Genomic DNA, 20,599 nt, shown 5'->3' on the forward strand with positions numbered 1-20,599 from the left:
AAAGGAGGACGTCTGGACACCTTACCAAAACAAAACTCTTAATCTTTTTCCTCAAGCCTCTACCTTTCCCTTTTTCACTCAACATGGGTGACACCACCACTTTCATTGTCACTCAGGCCTCTAACTGGGTGTCATCTTGAATCAGTCTTCTCTCTAAATACTCATATCCCAACTGTGTTTACTTGCTGGTTATTCCTGAATAATGTTAAAATCCAGCCTTTCCTCTCCATTTGTCTAGATAAATTTCACCTCATCTTGTGTGTCAACTACAAGTTCCTTCTCTCTGGTCTTGAGAAACTATATTTTGTTCCACTTAAGTTCATTCACAGCACTACTGTAAAAATCATGTACATGCCATGTCACTTTGACCATTTCTATTTTCTCCCTCTCTGCATCCCTCACTCTTCCCTGTCTCCACTGCATCAAGCACTTTGTCTTCCTTTTAAAAGGCCATTATGACCTAGCTTTGTTCTCATCTGTTATTATACAGTTTTGAGATGTGGCCTCTGTTCTGCCAGTGATTACAGCTTTCACTGCCCATTTGCCGAAATTGTCAGGTTTTCCAAAAACACCTTTGCACTTCTTTCCATGATGACCCTTATGCATGGAAAGAGCATTCCTCTTCCTCAAATCTCCTCTTAAAACTCATCTTGGCTAGTGTGACAACGCGTCAGGGAGCCCCCGACCCTGCACCCCCATCCACAGTCAGATGTGACTCTCAGCCAGTAGAGTAGATTTAATAGTTCCCAGAGACACAGTGTAGCTTAGAATCAATGTTAACACAGGAACCAGGGCAGACAGCCTTATTCCACTTGGGGGGAAGGGCTCACTGGCCCTGAACCTCCCCTCTTTTCTGCTTTCAGTCTGCTCTCTCATCCTACCCAGGGGAGACTGCCTTACCCCCACAGCCACTGCTCACTTGCTCCCGGCAGCCCCGCCTCCTCCATTGTTATCTGCTGTCACCTGGGCCTCAGGATGTGAGAGACTGTACATACTTACCCAGTGAGTCGCACCCAGCCTCCCCCTCCTCATGCAGCTAGTGCTGCAGGGCCTGGGTATACTAAGACTCACACACACCCACACACAGTATCACTACAGAGCAGCATGGGACAGTTGGATTATATATAACACCATAAGACAAATAGTGAATGCAACACTAGAGTGAACATAGAATTACAAAAGTAGACAACATCCCCACTACGTCCTGGCTAGGTTTCCTCCAAAGTGCTTGGCAATGATTAGATAGTTGGTATGCTTGTGACTGCTGTTTATTACATCAATTGTAATATTCTATTTCCTTGTGCTCCCTCTGCTTGTATCTTTTGCCTCCATTTAAAATGCCTCTTCCTTGAATTCACATCTTTCACACAGTTGGAGGTGGAGGCTGCTAGATTGCGTGTTTTGTTTTTTTAAATGCAACCTCGGTTTCCTGTTTCTCATGATCCGAGCCCTTTCGCTGAAGGAACTGATTCAAACTCCTTGCCGGATACCCTCCTTGTCTTGGCATGGAGAGAAGCGGGGCAGAAACCTCTGTTGCTGATATGAGTGAAGAAATCACCTATGCATCTGTAAAGTTTTCACGGACTCCAGCAGTCTGTACCAATGATGTTGTGACAAATAAAGGTAAGCAAGCCTAATGAAGGTTCTGTCCTATGGTATCTGCAGGATCTATGATGGAAGTGTTCAGAGCTGGTCATTGACTTGGGGTGTCCAGCTTGAGTGAGCGTTTGATATTAAGTGCTAAGCACTCACACTTTATCAGAAATCAATGGGAGCTGAAAGAGCACAGCATCTCTGAAAGGAAGGCCCCTTTTGGGTTCTCAGTTTGAGCACCTGAAATCTGTAGCTTTCTTGAGTTTGATTGAATAACAATAGAATGGAGAATTTAAACCTATGTAAACTAATAATTATGAAGGTATAGATCAATTACTGGCATATAAAAATCATACACGAGTGAGGGAAAAGATTATTTAGATAATCCTGTGTCTCCTGAGGGTGAGTTCAAGATTGCTCTTTAGGACATGTTATCTTTTTTTAGTGTTTTCCTCAATCTAGGTTTAAAAGCCCCCACTGACGGAGCTTGCATCTCTTGTCCTGAGAGGCCGTTCCACAACTCAACACATCTCACTAAGATTTTCCAAGTATTCATCTTACATTTTTCCTTTCATAGTTTCCTCTTTCCTCTTGCTGTTTGCACCCTTTAGATATTTGCAGGCTGTTATGAAGTGCCCTGACCACTTCAGTTGTGGATTTTAGCTCTCTTTATTTGTTTCTTTCCAGTCCCTCAGTCATTTTTGTTGCTCTTCTCTGAATTCCCCCCAGTTTGCTAATATCTAATAATGAGGTGCCCACACTGAATGTAATATTCCAGGTACGTTGTCATCAAAATTGTGTAGAGGGAGGCTATTGCTTCCGTGTCCCAAGAAGGTATACTTCTGTGTACTCAGCTAAAACACCCATTTCCAGTGGCTGGGGCTATTTAGGCCTCATGCCTAAATATTAATCTATATGAACAATGCTACCATAGGGAACCAAATATCCACCTGCCAGCAAGGTCTCGTTCAGTGGGCAAGAGACCACCTTGATTTTGGATTTGTTTTCTAGCTGTGTTTCAAGTCTGTCACATGGGAGATGGGGTTTATATTATATATATTTCAAATGTTTTGCAGTCTCTTTTTTATTTCAAAATCTTCCTTTTCACATTATTCCCTACTGAGTCAACAGCAGAGGAACAAAAAAGGGGAAGCTCCTCTTCAAACCCAGTCCCTTTGCCTCCTCAGGAAATGGTATCTGATCACTTGTCTACCTCATTCCTCCAAATAAAGCATTTTTTTCTAGGCTAAAGTAAGGCTCCTACTTCCTCTCATTGGGTCACATCTTGTAATTCAATGCCAATTTACCACAGTTGACTCTCCAAGAACTTGTCCAGTTGTTTAAATGTCCTGTGTGTTAAAGGTTTCCCTCCTTTTCCTTTGGATAGTCTCCTTCAGTTTCACAGCCTCACTGTTAGGAAATATTTCATGAGTATCAGTACAAGATTTTCCCCTTTTGTTCAGTTTCATCTCAGTTTTTTTCCTCCCTTTCTCCACACAAAAGTCTCTTTCCTCATGTGATACTGTAACATTTGAGATCAGCAGAGGCCTTCAGGTTCAACAGGGCAGAACTAGAGGCAATGAATTCTCATGGAAGGACCTTCAACTCCGGAAAAAAACAACAAACGATCTGGCAGCACTTTATAGACTAACAAAACATGTAGATCAGTGGTCCCCAACGCGGTGCCCGTGGGCGCCATGGTGCCCACTGAGGCATTTATGTGCGCCTGCCTAGTGACCAGGGCCTGCCCGAGCCATTCTTGCACCCTGGGCCCCAGGTGCCCTGCAGCCCCAAAAGGTTGGGGACCACTGATGTAGATGGTATCATGAGCTTTTGTGGACACAGCCCACTTCTTCAGATGACTGGAGTTATGAGTAGTTGTGATTTGTTTCCATCAGTCCCCTGGATCCTCAGTGTGCTAACCTTGGTAGTGTGGTTCAAAGAAAGCTTTTAACTTCTCCAGTCTTTGGGGAAGGAGTAGGGTTAGGAAAGTGTCTGCGGATTCAAGAGATACAGATAACTTATTGGGGCTAACTGATTAAGACAGATGAACATAGAAGTTCTGTATTTCTGGTTTGTGATTCTTTCATTGTACTTGTGCCAAGAGCCCAGTGAGAGGGCCACTTAAAAGTCAAAATAATAATAATATAAAGATATAATGAACCATATATAATGGCCATAACCAGCATCATTACAGTTTGGGGAAGATGTAACCAAGCAACTATGCCCATCATGATTTTATTTGAATCTTGCCTCATTCATATTATGATGAGATTAATTTTTCATGACAGCAAGAACTATGGTTCAATCTATGGGAAAGATGCAGCATCTGAACTGTGATGCTGAGAAATGAGGGAGGAACTGAAAAATCTCTCCAGGCAGTTTCTTAGAACGGAAACCAGACTTCAGTATCATGTTTGAGCAGATATTGATCTCATATTTGAACTATTTTTTGTTTATAGTCAATGTGTGCAAGAGATTATGTGATGCAGAGGGAGTTCCCCCTTCCCTCCTAACATCAGGCTTTGGGGCATTTCTCAGGCCCTCAGATTGAGTCTAACATCTTGAGGTACTCAACAGCCATGCTGCTAGTAATACTAATAATGAAGTGTTATCCAAAGGTCTTATCCTGATTAGAGCCTGAGTAGTGCTAGGTGATATACAGAGATGAACAAAGACATGATCAATATCAGAGGAAGGGCGTAACTATTCCATCTGAAACTCCAGGAAGAATTCAGAGAGGAATAATGTAGTGGGAATATGTTTAGGGATCTGGGCAGAATGCTGAGGTTAAAATTACTTACTCAGGCAGAAAGCACCAGGGCATCTAGGTAATTTCTGACTCAGAGTAAAGTGCTCCCTTACTAGGAGTGCTCCTTGCCGGAAAATATCCCTGTAGCACTGTTCAGGGCTGTTGCTTTCAGCATTGTGGAATTGCCTGGGCAGTACAGATGTAAGCAGCCATTTCTGGTTATGGACATATTATTAAAGGAACTACAAGGAGATATAAGCAGTGTATACCTTTTGAGGTATAAAAAGGGCCATAAGCTCTGTGGCCATAAGCAGTTTGGCAAATACAGCTATGAATGGGGATGCGTAGTTGCCGGTGAGATAGGTGTATACACCATGCATTTACCAGAATTCCTATTTTCTCTCTTCTAGCTCCCCAGCGCTGGCCATCTATCCTGTGCATCTTGGCTGTAGGTGTTGGGATACTGATTGCCCTCCTGGTGATTGTAGTGATAATACAAGTGGTTTGGAGGACTGGTGAGTATTCAAAGAGACATTGGATATAAACAGCCTGATCCTGCAAGATGGGAGGTCTTCTTAGTTCACCTAAGCAGAGAAGGTATGATTATGACGACCATTATACTCTGGCACATCAGGAGAGACTTTACTGAAGACACCGGAGATAATCTAGCTTTGCATGTCAAAGAAAGCAGAAGTTTGCCAAAAACTTACTGAGGTCATCCCCAATGGAAACCCCAGAGGGCTTGTCCTAGGCCTGGTTTCCTAGTTAAAGGAAGAGCATAATGAAAGATTGTTTTTCAGATTTGTCTGCCTTAAAGCAGTGACTTGAGAAATAATAGTATTACTGGTATGACATTCTAGGTAAAACATGCACAAAAAGGTGCTAAACCTCATATGCTTATGTTGCGTGCTGTTGTGAGCTGTGGTCACACCTATTACACTTCTCATCCTGTGAAACAATCACACCATCATGTTATCATATTCTTTCCCCCTGCATTTCAAACATAGGCAGTGCATGCTTTGCAGTTAGAGGCCTAAGTAAGTTCTGCTTTCACAGGACTAAGTAACTGCATCTACTGAAGTCTGCAGAGTTATCCCCGTGTAAAAGGAAGATCAGCCTAGAGTGCACACCTCTGATCAAATTCAGAGGTGTTATAAAGAATTACATAAAAGGCCTGTGATTCCATTGCCCAGTAAAAGTTGATTATGCTTTTATTGCTGACCCTCAGGTCCCTGCCTTAATCACATTCCATCCTTTCCACGTGGCTGCCATGGTCTGCTAAAGAAGTGGCTACATTTCCACAAATGTCTATGCAATTCCAGCAGGTATCCAGGCTATAAAATGCCCTAAAATCCTTCATAGTGAATAGAAACAGAAAAAATCATTGATATGCATTCTTTGCAGATAGCACCTGTCCTGGCTGCCCTGACCAATGGTTGGGTTACAGGAGCAGCTGTTACTTCTTCTCCAAGATGAAAAAGGATTGGAGTTCCAGCCAGGATTCATGTTCTGCAGAAGGATCACATCTCCTGGTGATCAGTGATGCCAGTAAAATGGTAAAAGTCTATCATTATCATTACATGAGGCTCTTCCGTTGCCTTGCAAATGCTGTTATGATTTGTCTGCAGGGCATGCTATCATGCTGAGACCAATCTATATATATTTTAGAAATGTGTGTGTCTGTCTGTCTGTGAGTCTGTTTGCTCAAGAACTCCTCCTAAACAGTAAGAGCTAGGACCAGGAAATATGGTATGCAGCTTCCTTTTATCCTAACTTAAAGGAAGGTCAGGGTCTGGTTGTTCCAGGGAAACAGGATGTGCCTGGAGTTTGATTGTTTTCCATAACATGGAAAGGGAGGGGGCAGAGAGAGGAGGGATGGAATATTCACAGTCACCACTGGAGGCTAGAGAGCACAGGGGAGAGCAATCCTGCAGCATGACCATGGGGGGCAGCGGTACCACCAAGGGAGTAGCCAGTTGCCATTGGGCTCCACCATCTTTCCTGGCCATGCTCCCCCAAACCTCTCCTCTCCAGACCTTGGCCCCAGGGTTAAACTGTGAAGGTAAGGAGCCCTGCCATCTCCACTGCCTCACCCTCCACCCCCAGGAACACTGTTGAGGCTGGGCAGCATAGCTCCTCCCCCCCCCCCCAGCACCCTCAAGCCACTAAGCATGGCCACAACTGGCTGGCCTACATGTTCCCTCCCTTCCCTCCCCCCAGCCTGGCCTGGGGAATGCTGGTGGGAGGCCTGCATGACCCTCCCCACCCCCAGGAGTGCCAGCGGGAGGCTTGCACGGCCCCCGCTGCACCCCCATGCTGGGCAGATCTTCTAGTTTACTATAAAGGGAAGAAAACCCCTTGATTCTGTTGATGATATGCAGGAGGCTAGCATTTTTAGTCTAGGTCTAAGAGGTTCCCATGGGGTTATTATGATCAGCAGTCAGAGACAGATGCTGCAGGGGAACCTTTTTCCATCCTCTGGTCTGTGTCCTCCCCCTGCCAACAGTTAGCTTTCCACGGATGACAGGTAGCTTAGCTCAGCCATTTTAAGCATCTGAATGCAGCTTTGTGGAGGATATTAGAAGCCATCTGCTTGTAACTACTTTCCCCTACAAGTGCCAGGTAGGGGCACAAAATTGGTGACCATAAGAGACTTTCAGGTACCAGACAAACAAAGCTAGTTAGGACTCCTGCTTAAGCAAATGCTGAGCAAAGCCCTTGTTGCTGGGAACCATCCTCAACCTCTGTCCAACCCATTTTTCTACAGGTTCTGCCAGAAAGCCTCCCTGATCTCTCTGGTGAAAGTTCTTCACCCCTTTCTCTGTTCCTTGGGCCTTCTCTGATATCTCCTGTAATGAGTTCCATGTACTGTATAATGGATTTTCCTGCTGTAAATCATTCCTGTACTTCAGCCACACGATACTGCATTCCTTATATTGTATAGGCTGTGACCCATAGGCTGTCCTTTGCTAGAAACATTCATTGATTTCCTGGACATAATTCTCCAACTAGCCTGTCTCTACACTGGTTTGTCCTAGCTTCTGTTTCCCAAACATCTCCCTGGGGAATACAAGCCCCCTCAATTCACAAAGAAACCACATTGCCACAGCTTGTCTGGAAGATGTCAGCTCTGTTGTTTGCTTCTATGCATCCCCATTCCTGGCAGCAGGAGACGGAGCATTATAACACTGGTGTATTATGATTTAATTAGACATATAGTAAGGCAAATTCATCCTTGGTGATTTCCTTAACTTTTGTGTATTTATTCCAAGGCACAATGTATTGTGTACAGTTATTTTTTCTATGAACAAGGAACACACATGTTCAAAGTCATAAAATGGAAATGAAAGCCTCTAGAGGGAAAAGTCCATGTGTCTTTACTGAAACTTCAACACTGCCCTGCCAATGCCTGTTCCAGTTCTGGGTTCCCGCACACAACTCTGCCAGTGCCCCTCAGTCCTGCCCTGAAGCTCCCTGCAATTCCAGCCCTGGGTTCTTCCTGGCACCTCAACTTGTGATTGCTGCTTTCTGAACACAGTGTGCACTACATGTCTCCAGACAGGACTCCAAGGTTTGAGCTGCTTGCCAGCTATTACTTCCTAAGTATAAAAAGAAGAGTGTGGGAAACACAAGACAGGGACAGCAGCAAGAGACAAGCTATCAGCATTTTTTAAGATGTATGCATGGGTCTTGTCACCCACATGAAGTTAACTGAAATATTGCTAAGTTCCACAAAAATTGTTATTCAGATTTTAATGATGTTTTAATGTTTTGGGCCAATCAGCTACAAGAAAATACTGATTATCTTAAGAAATTCCAATGCATGACATTAATTAGATATATCAATGTTAATAATAAGATAGTCTAAGTGTGAGTGTAAGACTGTTGATCAAAGGAAGGCAGTGTAGTACAAGATAATGTGTACCAGTATGCATATACATATATGCACACACTGTTAATGTACAGTTCATAAAATAAACCACAGCATAAAACTTTTTACTTCCAAAAGTTTAACTTTTCTGTTACCTTTCTTCTGTCCTCATGTCTTGTCCATCCATATTAACCAAGATATTTACCCAGAAAACTGTCAAATTATATTTTGCACTGATTTTCATACATTTAAAATGTTTTAATAATGAACAGTGGTACATTCTCAGGAGAAGAATAGTCAGGCTCAGCTGATACATTTTGCCCCCTGACATTTGATCTCTCTGTTTGCCTATCAGGACATGTATTTTCAGGTCGAATTAGCCCCTTTTTGTGGCTTCTCCACTCCCTTTTAGGACCTCTTCAAGCAGATGTACACAGATACCTATTGGATTGGTCTGAGGAACAAAAACGGCACTGCCTGGACCTGGGAAGATGGTTCAAAACTCAACAATACAAAGTGAGTTTGATTTCAATTAAAAAAAAAAAAAACCAGCAAACTGAAGAGCTAGATCGTCAGACACTCACTGTATTTATCAGTTCTTATGCAAGCAAAACTGCTAGTGAAGATCTTGGGAGCTATGTCTACACTGCAGGGAGTATTGTGGTATAGGTGGTTTACATTATGTGACAGATATTATTGTGGCCACAGCTATGCTGGTATAACCCCACAGTGCAGGTGCATCTTCCCCTGAGGGAAGGGTTTATTCTTCTTTGAGTGATGTCCCTGTGGGTGCTCCACTCTGGGTGCACCGGCACCTGGAGATTTTTCCAGCAGTGTCCTGCTGTGCCATGCACATGCCCTGGTGCCTCCTCATGCTGTTGGTGTCCATTAGGTGCATCTGTGGCCTGGCCCCCCTCAGTTCCTTCTTTACCATCCGTGGCGGCAGATGGAGCTTCTTCTTTCACCCGTTTTCACACAAAAACCACAGAAATAGTTAATTCTCCTCAGTTTTCCTCATCTTTCCAAGTTTTGAGTCCTTCCCAACCCTATACTAAAAACATTTTTTTTTCCTTCATCATTCACCCAGACTTCATTTTTCTCCTCATGCCTGGATTCCCAGTCTTCAAATGATATGAGACCTGCCGAGATGCTATGCCCATTTCTGATGGGCACTTGTCATGCATAAATTGTTTGAGAGAAGCCCATCAGATGCAGAAGTGCACTCACTGCGCAGATCTTACAGCGAGAGTGCACCATGACCGTGCCAATAGGCTGAAAATGTACCTATATGAAAAGTTGCTTCAGCCACCATGTGAAGACTCTCCCATGCCTAAAGCATCAGACAGGTTGAAAGGTATGGACAAAATTCATCCCTCTACCTCTTTTGGCTAGCCAAAGTTGAAAATCCGGGTTTCCCTAGCTAGATTGCTAGCCTCAGTACCCAGCTCAGCAAGGGTGAGCATTGGCGACAGGCCCAGCACTTCTGGTGCGATACTGCCTAAATCATCCGCACCATACAAGAGGGCCCACTCTGAGCCCAAACAAAAACAATTGGCACTGGCAGCACTGATCGTACCAGCCGAATCCGTCACACACTCTAGGCACAGATCAGCATCAAAGCTGGCATCGGAGGCAGACCCAGATATGGCATCAAAAACCAGGCACCAACATTCCTCCTCCCAAACAATTGTCCCCAATGGCACCAGCAGCACCAAGCACCACACACTTAGCCTTGGCACCGCTACCAGATTGCCCACGGCACTCTGGACCCCCACCCAGCTGACCCTCACTGGCACTGCCATCTCCATGCTCATAGGTGCAGTCCGGTCACACACAGATTTGAAAATTTGGTCGATAGCCAGAAAGACATTGCTGTCACACCACCAACCGGACAGCTACAGTTCAATCACTGCCTCCGGCCCTTTTTATACCAATGCGCACAAATATCAGATCAATGGGTATTGGAGCTCACCAAAATTGGTTACTCCATCCCATTCATTGTTCTTCCTCCTACTCACTCTCCCTTCGCATCCCTCTTCAGGGACCCCCTCACAAGACCTTCCTTCAGCAAGAGGTCCTCACCTTCTACCAATAGGTGTGATAGAGTCAGTACCAATGGCTTTCCAAGGGAGAGAGTTTTCTCAACATACTTCCTAACTCAGAAGAAGAATGGCAGATGGAGACCCATTTTGGACTTAAGGGGGCTCAACAAGTACATCACATACCAACAGTTCAAAATGTTGATACTAGCAAGAATTATTCCAGCACTAGATCAAGGAGGTTGGCTTTCAGCTCTCGACCTTCGGGATGCTTATTTTCAACAATACATCCTGCTCACAGGCATTTTCTATGATTTGCAGTTGGGAGCCAACATTATCAATATCAAGTGCTCCCTTCTGGGCTTTCAACAGCTCCCAGAGTTTTTTCCAAGATTCTAGCTGTCGTGGCGATATTCCTATGCTGTCAGGGAGTTATAATATCCCATACCTGGATGACTGTCTTATAAAAGGCACATCCTTCCGAGAAATGCAGGACATGGTCAATATCACCAAGGACCTTCTGCTTCATCTCATTTTCCATATAAACTACCAGAAGTCCATGCTCCAGCCTACTCAAACTGTAGAATTTATAGGAGCACACATTGACACCGTCACAGCTAGGGCAACTTTGCCCAGGCACAGATTCGAGGCCCTTCACAACCTCTTAATGGTGGCACATGCGACCTCCACTGCAACAGTCTGTGAATACCTCAAGATCCTAGGCCAGATGGCTGCCACCACCTATGTGGCCCAATTGGCCAGGCTACATATGAGGTGCCTCCGGTCCTTTACACCCCTTTCCAAGATGGTCACTATCTCACCACATGTCCTCAGTTCATTGGAATGGTGGACGCATCCACACAATGTACTACACAGTGTACAATTCCATTAGCCAACCCCAACAGCCATCATCATGACCGACGTGTCCCTCCTGAGAAGGGGGGCTCATCTTGGACATCTCACCATACAAGGAAAATAGTCCCTCAGCAAACAAGTGCACACATCAATCTCCTAGATCTCAGGGCTGTGCACTATGCATATCTCCACTTTTTGTACCACATAATACACAGCACAATCAGTATCATGACAGACAACACAACTTGCATGTATTATATCAACCAACATGGTGGGGTCCAGTTACCCCTCTTATGTACAAAAGTTCTCAAATTATGGAACTAGTGCCTTGCACACCAAATTATCCCCTTAGCCACGTACCTCCTGGGGGCACTGAATGTTATGGCGGACATTCTCAGCTGCAATTTTTATGACAATCATGAATGGGAGATAGATTCCCAAGCCCTCTAACACGTTTTCTTTCTTTGGGGACAACCAGACATAGACCTCTTTGCAACCAGAGCTAACTGTAAATGTCACCTTTATTGCTCCAGAGCAGCCCTGGGGAAGGCTTCTCTGGGAGATGTGTATTCCCTCAAATGGGACTGTGTCTAGATTACATGAGGTATTCACATTCTACAAGGAGTAACAGTAGTTCGAATTAGGATCTTTAATTCAAACTACTTACTCTGTGCCATGTGTAGCCGCGGGCACGGAGTTTGGACTAAGGGGGATTTAAAAATGGCGGCACCCGGGAACATGCAAATGAAACCCAGAATATTTAAATCCCTGGCTTCATTTGCAACTCCGCTTGCCCTCATAACCCTACCTAGCTCAAACTAACGAGCTAGTATAGACATACCCTAAGAGTTTGACTAAGCCACCCTTCAAGCCTCTAGCAACTTGCTCATGGTCACACCTATCCATGAAAGTCACCTTTCTGGTGGCTATCACCTCTAGCAGGAGAGTGGGGGAGCTTGCTGCACTAATGGCAGTCCCCCCTTTATACAATTTTCACTAAGGACAGAGTGACCCTTCGGCCCCACCCTAAATTCCTCCTGAAGGTCTCTTCTTCCTTCCACATTGATGAATCCATACACTTACTTGTGTTCCCCAAGCTGCACGCTGATCCATCCCAAGCTGCATAGCATACCCTCAGTGTCCGCAGAACACTCTTGTTTTACATAGACCGAACAAAATCATGGAGAATATCCCCCGGACTCTTATCCTTTGACAAACATTCCAAGGGCCAAGCAGTCTCCTTCCAGAGGATTTCTTAGTGGATCTCATCATGTATCCTCTCATGTTACACCATCCATAACAAACAACCACCAGGCACGATCACTACCCACTCCACTAGGGCCATGGCCTCTACACCTGCCTCTCTCACAAATGTACCTCTGGAGGACATTTGCAAAGCAGCCACTTGGTCATCAGACCAAATATTTGCAAAACACTACACGCTTATCTCGGCCATTGCATCATATATGGCTGTTGGACAAGTGGTGTTATCCTCATTGACAGTGGCAGGGCTCCAAACCCACCTCCACAATTTGACTACTGCTTTGTAGTCACCCAGGGTACATCTAGACTACAGACTTTTGTCGACAGAGGATGTCTAGACTACATCCAGTTCTGTCGACAAAGCAAGCCACTTTGTCGACATGACAGTGTAGACGCAAAGGACAGTATAGATGCAATAACGCCTTCTGTCGACAGAACTCTGTTGACAGAAGGCGTTATTCCTTGTAGAATGAGGTTTACCACTGTCGACAAAACTGCCGAGTTCTGTCAACGTTAAATCAACAGAACTCGGCGGTAGTATAGACGCAGGTGTAGTTTTGTCGACAAAAGTCCCCTGTTGTCGACAAAACCTTGTAGTCTAGACTCACCTCCAGAGTGGGGCACCCACGGGGACATCACTCGAAGAAGAAAGGAGAGTTACTCACCCTGTGCAGTTACAGGGGTTCTTTGAGATGTGTGTCCCCATCAGTGCTCCACCACACACCCTCCTTCCCCTGCTTTGGAGCCTTCTGGTCTAGTGGCAAGAGTAGAGAAGGAACTTAGAGGCTGCGCCATGCTCATGCCTAACTGACACCAACGGCGTGAAGAGGCACCAGGGCACATACACAGCACAGCAGAACACTGCTGGAAAAATCTCTGGTCACCGGCACGAGGACACACCAGAACCCAGAGTGGAGCATTCATGGGGACACACATCTCAAAGAACTGCACAAGGTGAGTAATTCCCCTTTCAGTCAACATAGGAAAACCATACTCCTGAGGGAAGCACAGGCACTTTCTTATTTCTGGATGGGTGTTCCATGCCTTGGGGCCCCACCCCTTACTCCATCCCTTCCCCAAGACCCCACCCTTGCTCTTCCTCTTCCCATTCCTTCTCCATCCCCCAAGCAAGCTCTGGTCTCACTTTGCCTCTTCGCACCCTTTCTCTGCCCTCTTCTGCCAGTACCTGCCACTGAGTAGCTGGTGGGTGCTGGGCACTCACTGTTTTTTTCAATGGGTGCTACAGCCCTGGCTATGTGGATAGGAGCATTCTTCTATTGACCAAGTTGTACTGACACCAGGGATTAGGTCAACATAGCTACAGCACTCAGGAGATGTGGATTTTCTCAACCCTGAGAGCTGTTGAGATGTCAGCCTAACTTCTAAGTTTGCAGAGGATATCAAGCTGGGAGGGGTTACAAGTGCTCTGGAGCATAGGGTTATAATTCAAAATGATCTGGACAAACTGGAGAAATGGCCTGAGGTAAATAGGATGAAGTTTAATAAGGACAAATGCAAAGTGCTCAACTTAGAAAGGAACAAACAGTCTCACACATACAGAATGGGAAGTGATTGTCTAGGAAGGAGTGCTCCAGAAAGGGATCTAAGGATCATAGTGGATCATAAGCTAAATATGAGTTAACAGTGTGACACTGTTTCAAAAAAAGCAAACATGATTCTGGAATGCATTAAGAGGAGTGTGGTGAGACAGACACCAGGGCTACATCTACACTGGCATGATTTTCCGGAAATGCTTTTAACGGAAAAGTTTTCAGTTAAAAGCATTTTCGGAAAAGCACGTCTAGATTGGCAGGACACTTTTCCACAAAAGCACTTTTTGCGGAAAAGCGTCCGTGGCCAATCTAGACGCGCTTTTCCGCAAAAAAAGCCCCGATCGCCATTTTCACGATCGGGGCTTTTTTGCGGAAAACAGTACTGTGCTGTTTACACTGGCCCTCTTGCGCAAATGATTTGCGCAAGAGGGCTTTTGCCCGAACGGGAGCAGCACAGTATTTCCGCAAGAACACTGACGATCTTACATGAGATCGTCAGTGTTCTTGCGGAAATTCAAGCGGCCAGTGTAGACAGCTGGCAAGTTTTTCCGCAAAAGCAGATGATTTTGCGGAAAAACTTGCCGGTCTAGACACAGCCCAGAAGTAATTCTTCTGCTCTACTCTGTGCTGATTAGGCCTCAGTAGGAGCATTGTGTTCAGTTCTCGGCACCACATTTCAAGAAAGATGTGGTCCAGAGAAGAGCAACAAAAATGATTAAAGGTCTAGAAAACATGACCTGTGATGAATAACTGAAAGAACTGGGCTTGTTTAGTTTAGAAAAGAGAAGACTGAGAGGGGAAATGATAGCAGTTTTAAAATATATAAAAGTGTTATAAGGAAGACAGAAAATTTGTTCTCTTTGACCTCTGACGAGAACAATGGATTTAAATTCCAGCAAGGAAGGTTTAGGTTGGACATTAGAAAAAACTTCCCACTGTCAGGGTAGTTAAACACTGGAATAAATTGACTAGGGAGGCTGTGGAATCTCCATCACCAGAGACATCTATCAGGGATGATCTAGATGGTGCTTGGTCCTGTCGTGAGAGCATGGGCTTGGACTTGATGACCTCCAAAGGTCCCTTCCAGTTCTAGTGTTTGATGAATCTACCAGAGTCTATGATTCTAAGTCCAGACCAGACACTATGCACTGTCAAATTCTACTTTTCAGACATCAGCATGAATCCACGTCCATTCAGCCTTTTTCTATACCACTCTGACCTAAGACCTACTTAATGCCAACTGGCAAAGGAGTACAGAGAAGTTGCAGGAAACTCCTGGGTCTGATATGTACATTCTAGTTTTCCAAAGAATGTCATGCAAGGTTCCAAAAGCTGAAATCACACTGGCTATCTCTGTAATTGTGAAACACATGTACACATGTTATGTAAGGAGTTATGTAAATGTACTGAAAACTAGTTTTTTGTACTGTGTGTTTAGGGTCACTGGCAATATCAGGTTTTCTGCCAGACAAGACTGTCTGTATGGCAGTTTACAGTAAATAAAATATTGCATGATTCACAAGGGATCTCTTCTTACTAGTCTAAACTGAATGTGAATGAAGGATTGTAAAACATCGCAGAAAGAAAAATAACAGGAAGAAGTGTACAGTGGAGTGGGGGTAAAAAACACTGTCATAGAATCCTAGGGTTGGAAGAGACCTCAGGAGGTCATCAGGTCCAACCCCCTGCCCAAGGCAGGGCCAATCCCAACTAAATCATTCCTGCCAGGGCTTTGTTAAACCAGGACTTAAAAAACACCACTTACCTAGGTAACCCATTCCAGTGCTTCACCACCTTCCTAGGGAAATAATTTTTCCTGATATCCAACCTAGACCTCCCCCACTGTAACTTGAGACCATTGCTCCTTGTTCTGCCATTCATCACTACTGAGAACAGCCTCTCTCTGTCCTCTTTGGAACCTCCCTTCAGGAAGTTGAAGGCTGCTATCAAATCCCCCCTCACTCTTCCTTTCTGTAGACTAAATAAGCCCAAATCCCCCAGCCTCTCCTCGTAGGTCATGTGCTCCAGCCTCCTAATCATTTTAGTTGCCCTCTACTGGATTTTCTCCATCCTTTCTGAAATGGGGGAGCCTAGAATTGAATGTGATACTCCCAATGTGGTTTCACCAGTGCTGAATAAAGGGGAATAACCACTTCCCTAGACCTGCTGGCAGCGTTACTACTAATATGCATCCAAATATGCCATTACTCTCTTGGCTACAAGGGCACACTGTTGACTCATATCCAGCTTTTCATTCACTGTAATCCCCAGGTCCTTTTCTGTTAAACTGCTATTTAGCCAGTTGGTCCCCAGCCTGTAACAATGCTTGGGATTCTTCTGTCCCACGTGCCGGACTATGCACTTGTCCTTGTTGAACCTCATCAGATTTCTTGTGGCCTAATCCTCTGATCTTTCTAGGTCACTCTGAACCCTATCCCTGCCCTCCAATGTATCTACTTTTCTGCCTAGGTAGTGTCACCTGCAAACTTGTGGAGGGTACAATCCATCCCCTCATCCAGGTCATTAATGTAGACATTGAACAAAACCAGCTGCAGAACCAGTCTTTGGGGCACTCCACTTGAAACTGACCACCAATCAGACATTGAGTCATTGATCACTACCCATTGGGCCCGACAACCTAGCTAGCTTTCTTTCCACCTTACAGTCCATTTAGCCAATCCGTATTTCCTTAATTTGCTGGCAAGAATACTGTAGGAGACCATATCAAAAGCTTTGCTAAAGTCAAGGTATATCATGGCCATGGACTTCCCCATATCCATAGAGCCAGTTGCCTTGTCATAGAAGGCAATCAGATTGGTCAGGCATGACTTGATCTTGGTGAATCCAGGCTGACTGTTCCTGATCACTTTCCCCTCTTGCAAGTGCTTCACTTATTTTGAGGTTTACACATCAAAGGTTTGCCTTCCAGCTTTCCTATATGGGACACAAAGATGATACCCTGTTATCCTTTGCCTATGAAGTAAATAGATAACATGTTTCAAACTGAGACTCTTATAAAGCAGCTAGGCGTAGTTGAAAATGCTGGAGAGAACTTTGGGTGAGATAAGCTTCTTTAGACAGGATAAGCTTCTTTGTTACTTAAGTTTTAGTTTCTAGAAAGTCTGATTTTCTTTTTTATTGTAACCCTTTGTTTCCAATACTCTTATTCACTATCACTGGCATTTCTATACTTTGATCATAAATGTATTATATTTATAGTGGAAAAAAGATTTCAGTGCTGTGATATTAAGCAAAATACTAGTCCTGAGTTGAACTGGCAAGAAATGATGTACTGTTTCTTTGGGAGCATCAGCTTGGTAGTTCTGTGAGTGTCTAGTATATCAGAGCTGGTTATTTCAGGGACTTGGGGTTGGTGTGTGCATTTTACTCCCTATAGAGCAAGAATGAGGCCTGAAAGGCATTGATTTTGTTAGTAGAGGCTGGTGGTTTCAGAGAACTAATCCATAGCAAGCACAAGCAAGACTTCATACTAATGACAGCCTGGGGTACTTTCGTGGAGAATCACAGTCATTTTGCACAGAATTAAGTCACTTACCCATGTGAAAAATATGTATAAAATGCAGGGCCGGCCTTAGGCCGATTCACCCAATTACCCCAAATCAGGCCCTGTGCCTAAAGGGGCCCCATACCCCAAAGCCGGAAGTGTGCTGGGCACAGTGTGGGAGAGGGCGTCGGCCCCACATGAGGAGTGCGGCAGCTGCCTGCACCGCAGGAAGGGTGAGTTGAGTGCAGGATTTTCCTGCGCCGTGGGTGGGGGGGGGTGGTTAACTATCCCTGGGTATGTTTACACTACCACCCTAGTTTGAACTAGAGTGGTTAATGGAGGCAATCGAAGTTGCAAATGAAGCCCGGGATTTAAATATCCCAGGCTTCATTTGCATATTGCCAGGCGCCGCCATTTTTAAATCCCCACTAGTGCGGACTCTGTGCCAGTGGCTACACGCGGCACGGAGTAGATAGTTCAAATTAGGCTTCCTATTCCGAACTACCGTTACTCCTCATGGAGCGAGGTGTACCGGTAGTTTGGATTAGAAAGCCTAATCCAAACTCCGTGCCACGTGTAGCCGCGGGCACGGAGTCCGCACTAGCGGGGATTTAAAAATGGCGGCGCCCGGCAAGATGCAAATGAAGCCTGGGATATTTAAATCCCGGGCTTCATTTGCAACTTCGATTGCCTACATTAACCACCCTAGTTCGAACTAGGGTGGTAGTGTAGACATACCCCCTGGGATTTGTTGGCTGCTGCTGGGCCTTGTTGAAATTATTCAAATTGGGCCCCGCACTTTCTAAAGTCGGCCCTGATAAAATGTTATAGCTCTGAATTGGGTGTTATCTGAAGCTCTGTAAATCAAGAATTATTCTACCAAATAGAATATAGCTCTGATATACTAGACACTCACAGAACTACCAAGCTGATGCTCCCAAAGAAACAGGTCATAATAGAGTTACACTGGTTGTAGACTAGAGTCCCATTGATGTAAAACTGACTAAGTCAGATCAGAATCAAGCCTCACTTTTCAAATTTCAGAGAATTTCACACCCAGTTCTGCAGTGGTGCAAGTGACCGAGTTCAAGGTAGTGGAGAATTTCACCTCATCTACACTTACAATTTATGTTGACATAACTATGCCACTCAGGTGTGAGAAATCTACACTCCTGAGTGCTGTAGAACTTGGACCTCTCTGGTCCAGCACTGTTAGGACCTGACCAGCCCTGGACAAAGGAGTTTGCTTGACCATGGGAAGTATATGTGTGTGCATGGAGGGGTGGGTAATTAACAATGGGCTCCTCTTCTCACCCACCAGGCTCCAGTGGTCCTCCCAGCTTTGGTGGCCCACTGGGTTCTGGCAGCCCCACTGGCCTTGCTGCCCCACCAGATTCACTTCCCCGCTGGCCCTACAGGCTGTGGCAGCCCCACCAGATTCCACCAGCTTTCCTGTCCTCCTGCTGGCTTTTCTGACCCGTGGGCTCTGCTGCCCCACCAGTCACCGGCAACCTCTTTCACTGGGACTCTCTGGTCCAGCAACATACATGGTCCTCCTGGACCACAGAGATTGCTGGACCAGAGAGTCTTAGACTACAGAGATTCAACCTGTAGCTGTGCCTTCTTATGCTCGGCTACAGGTACATCCATGGAGAAATGGCTTCAATTTTCCTAGTTACAGTCACATGAGGAGATGGTGTTCCTGCCTTGGCATAGCAGTGGCTCTAGTCTTCATGTGAACCTGGCACAGATCCTTTGGCAGGGATTTACGCCAGTGTAAATCAGCATTTGAGCCTTCATTTTGGCTCATTCTATTGCCAGAGTAAGGACTGCAGGATTTGGACCTGTGGCTTTATAGTAATGGCAGACCACTTTCCCCCTCTCTAGCACTTCTCAAAGCACTCAAGTGAGGAGCTAACTTGACAGCCACTCCGTGGGAAGCTCAGTGCTGGTATCCCTGTTATGCAGCTAGGGAAGATGAGGCCCAGAGAGGTGAGCTAATTTGCACAGGATCATGTATTTGTGGGCTTCAATATCTAAGACATAGGTGAGAGGATTATTCTAAGAGGGGTGGGTGAGATTCTGTGGCCTGCACTGTGCAGGGGGTCAGACTAGATGATCATAATGGTCCCTTCTGACCTTAAAGTCTATGTGGTGTATCACTAGCAGAAGTAGGACGAGATGCTCATGGCTCCCTGTGCTATGCTCTAGCCATTTGAACAATTTCCCTCTGGAATTCCAGCTTTCATACTGTAAAGAGCTCCTGGAGGGAAATCCTCCCTCACTGAGTCTCCCAGCTTTGCTGCTCTCAGCCTGTCCCAGATGGCCCATGGCACTAGCACACATGCCACTTACGTTGCTAAATTAATTCACTGCACTATGTCCTTGTCTAGTATTGGCATGCATTTCATGATGACAATGGGCCAGAGGGGTTATTCTACATTCATCATCTCTGCTAGTGTCCGTTTTGGATTTAGTGACAGCTGCCGCATCTGCAGCTATTCCTGTCACCTTCCCTCAACAAGCAGAGAGAGTTTTCTGCCTTAACTTTTAGTCATCGTTCTCACTCTGTGTGTCTTTTGCAGGGTTCTCTCAAACAGCCCCGTGCAGCACTGTGGTGTCCTGGTCAAGGGGGTTCTCCAGGCCTCCAGCTGTGAAGTCCCTCTCCCATGGATCTGTGAGAAATCCCTCAAGTAACCTCCCACTGCACTTTCCCACCAAATGGTCTTCACTCATCTCCAGCCAATGGATGCAGATCCCATCAGCCTATCCAAACGTGCTTTATCCTTCTTTACTGTTGGTTGTTCTGATGTTCCTAGGAGGATTGAGCCCTCACTACCCCCTATTGAAATGAATCAGAATTGCACAGTCATGTAGGAGACCCCAACGTTTGGCCACTGTTCCTGGAAACCAGGCCCAGGGAAGGAAGTGGACAGGCTAATGGTGACCAGTGATGGAATAAGTACTCAAAAAAGTTACTTGAGTAAAAGTACTGCTACTTTGAAAAAAAATGTAACTAAGTAAAAGTCAAAGTATCCTTCTGGAAAACTACTTGAGTAAAAAGTACAAAAGAATCACATCTTAATTGTACGCAGATGTAAAAAATAGCCATCCTGTCTTCCGACAGTGGCCAATGCCAGGTGCTTCAGAAGGCATCAACAGAGGAGG

General features: G+C 45.2%; 1 protein-coding gene across 1 annotated transcript; it reads left to right on the plus strand.

Annotated features, from left to right (window-relative positions):
• The first annotated feature begins 1,462 nt into the window (after positions 1-1,462).
• KLRG1 (killer cell lectin like receptor G1) lies at positions 1,463-20,456 on the plus strand. The gene is made up of 5 exons (XM_075902428.1): positions 1,463-1,623; positions 4,756-4,860; positions 5,750-5,901; positions 8,629-8,732; positions 20,017-20,456. The coding sequence occupies exons 1-5, from the start codon at positions 1,506-1,508 to the stop codon at positions 20,126-20,128; spliced, it is 591 nt and encodes a 196-aa protein (XP_075758543.1). The 5' UTR covers positions 1,463-1,505; the 3' UTR covers positions 20,129-20,456.
• The last annotated feature ends 143 nt before the right edge of the window (positions 20,457-20,599 follow it).

Source organism: Pelodiscus sinensis, chromosome 1 (assembly GCF_049634645.1).
Source record: "Pelodiscus sinensis isolate JC-2024 chromosome 1, ASM4963464v1, whole genome shotgun sequence".
Classification (NCBI taxonomy): domain Eukaryota; kingdom Metazoa; phylum Chordata; order Testudines; family Trionychidae; genus Pelodiscus; species Pelodiscus sinensis.

Excerpts from the sequence above, each read along its gene's own strand:
- KLRG1 (XM_075902428.1), top strand. The coding sequence starts at position 1,506 with ATGGAGAGAAGCGGGGCAGAAACCTCTGTTGCTGATATGAGTGAAGAA. Across the intron at positions 5,902-8,628 it reads TCAGTGATGCCAGTAAAATG|GACCTCTTCAAGCAGATGTA; the intron begins GTAAAAGTCTAT and ends ACTCCCTTTTAG. Across the intron at positions 8,733-20,016 it reads TCAAAACTCAACAATACAAA|GGTTCTCTCAAACAGCCCCG; the intron begins GTGAGTTTGATT and ends TGTCTTTTGCAG.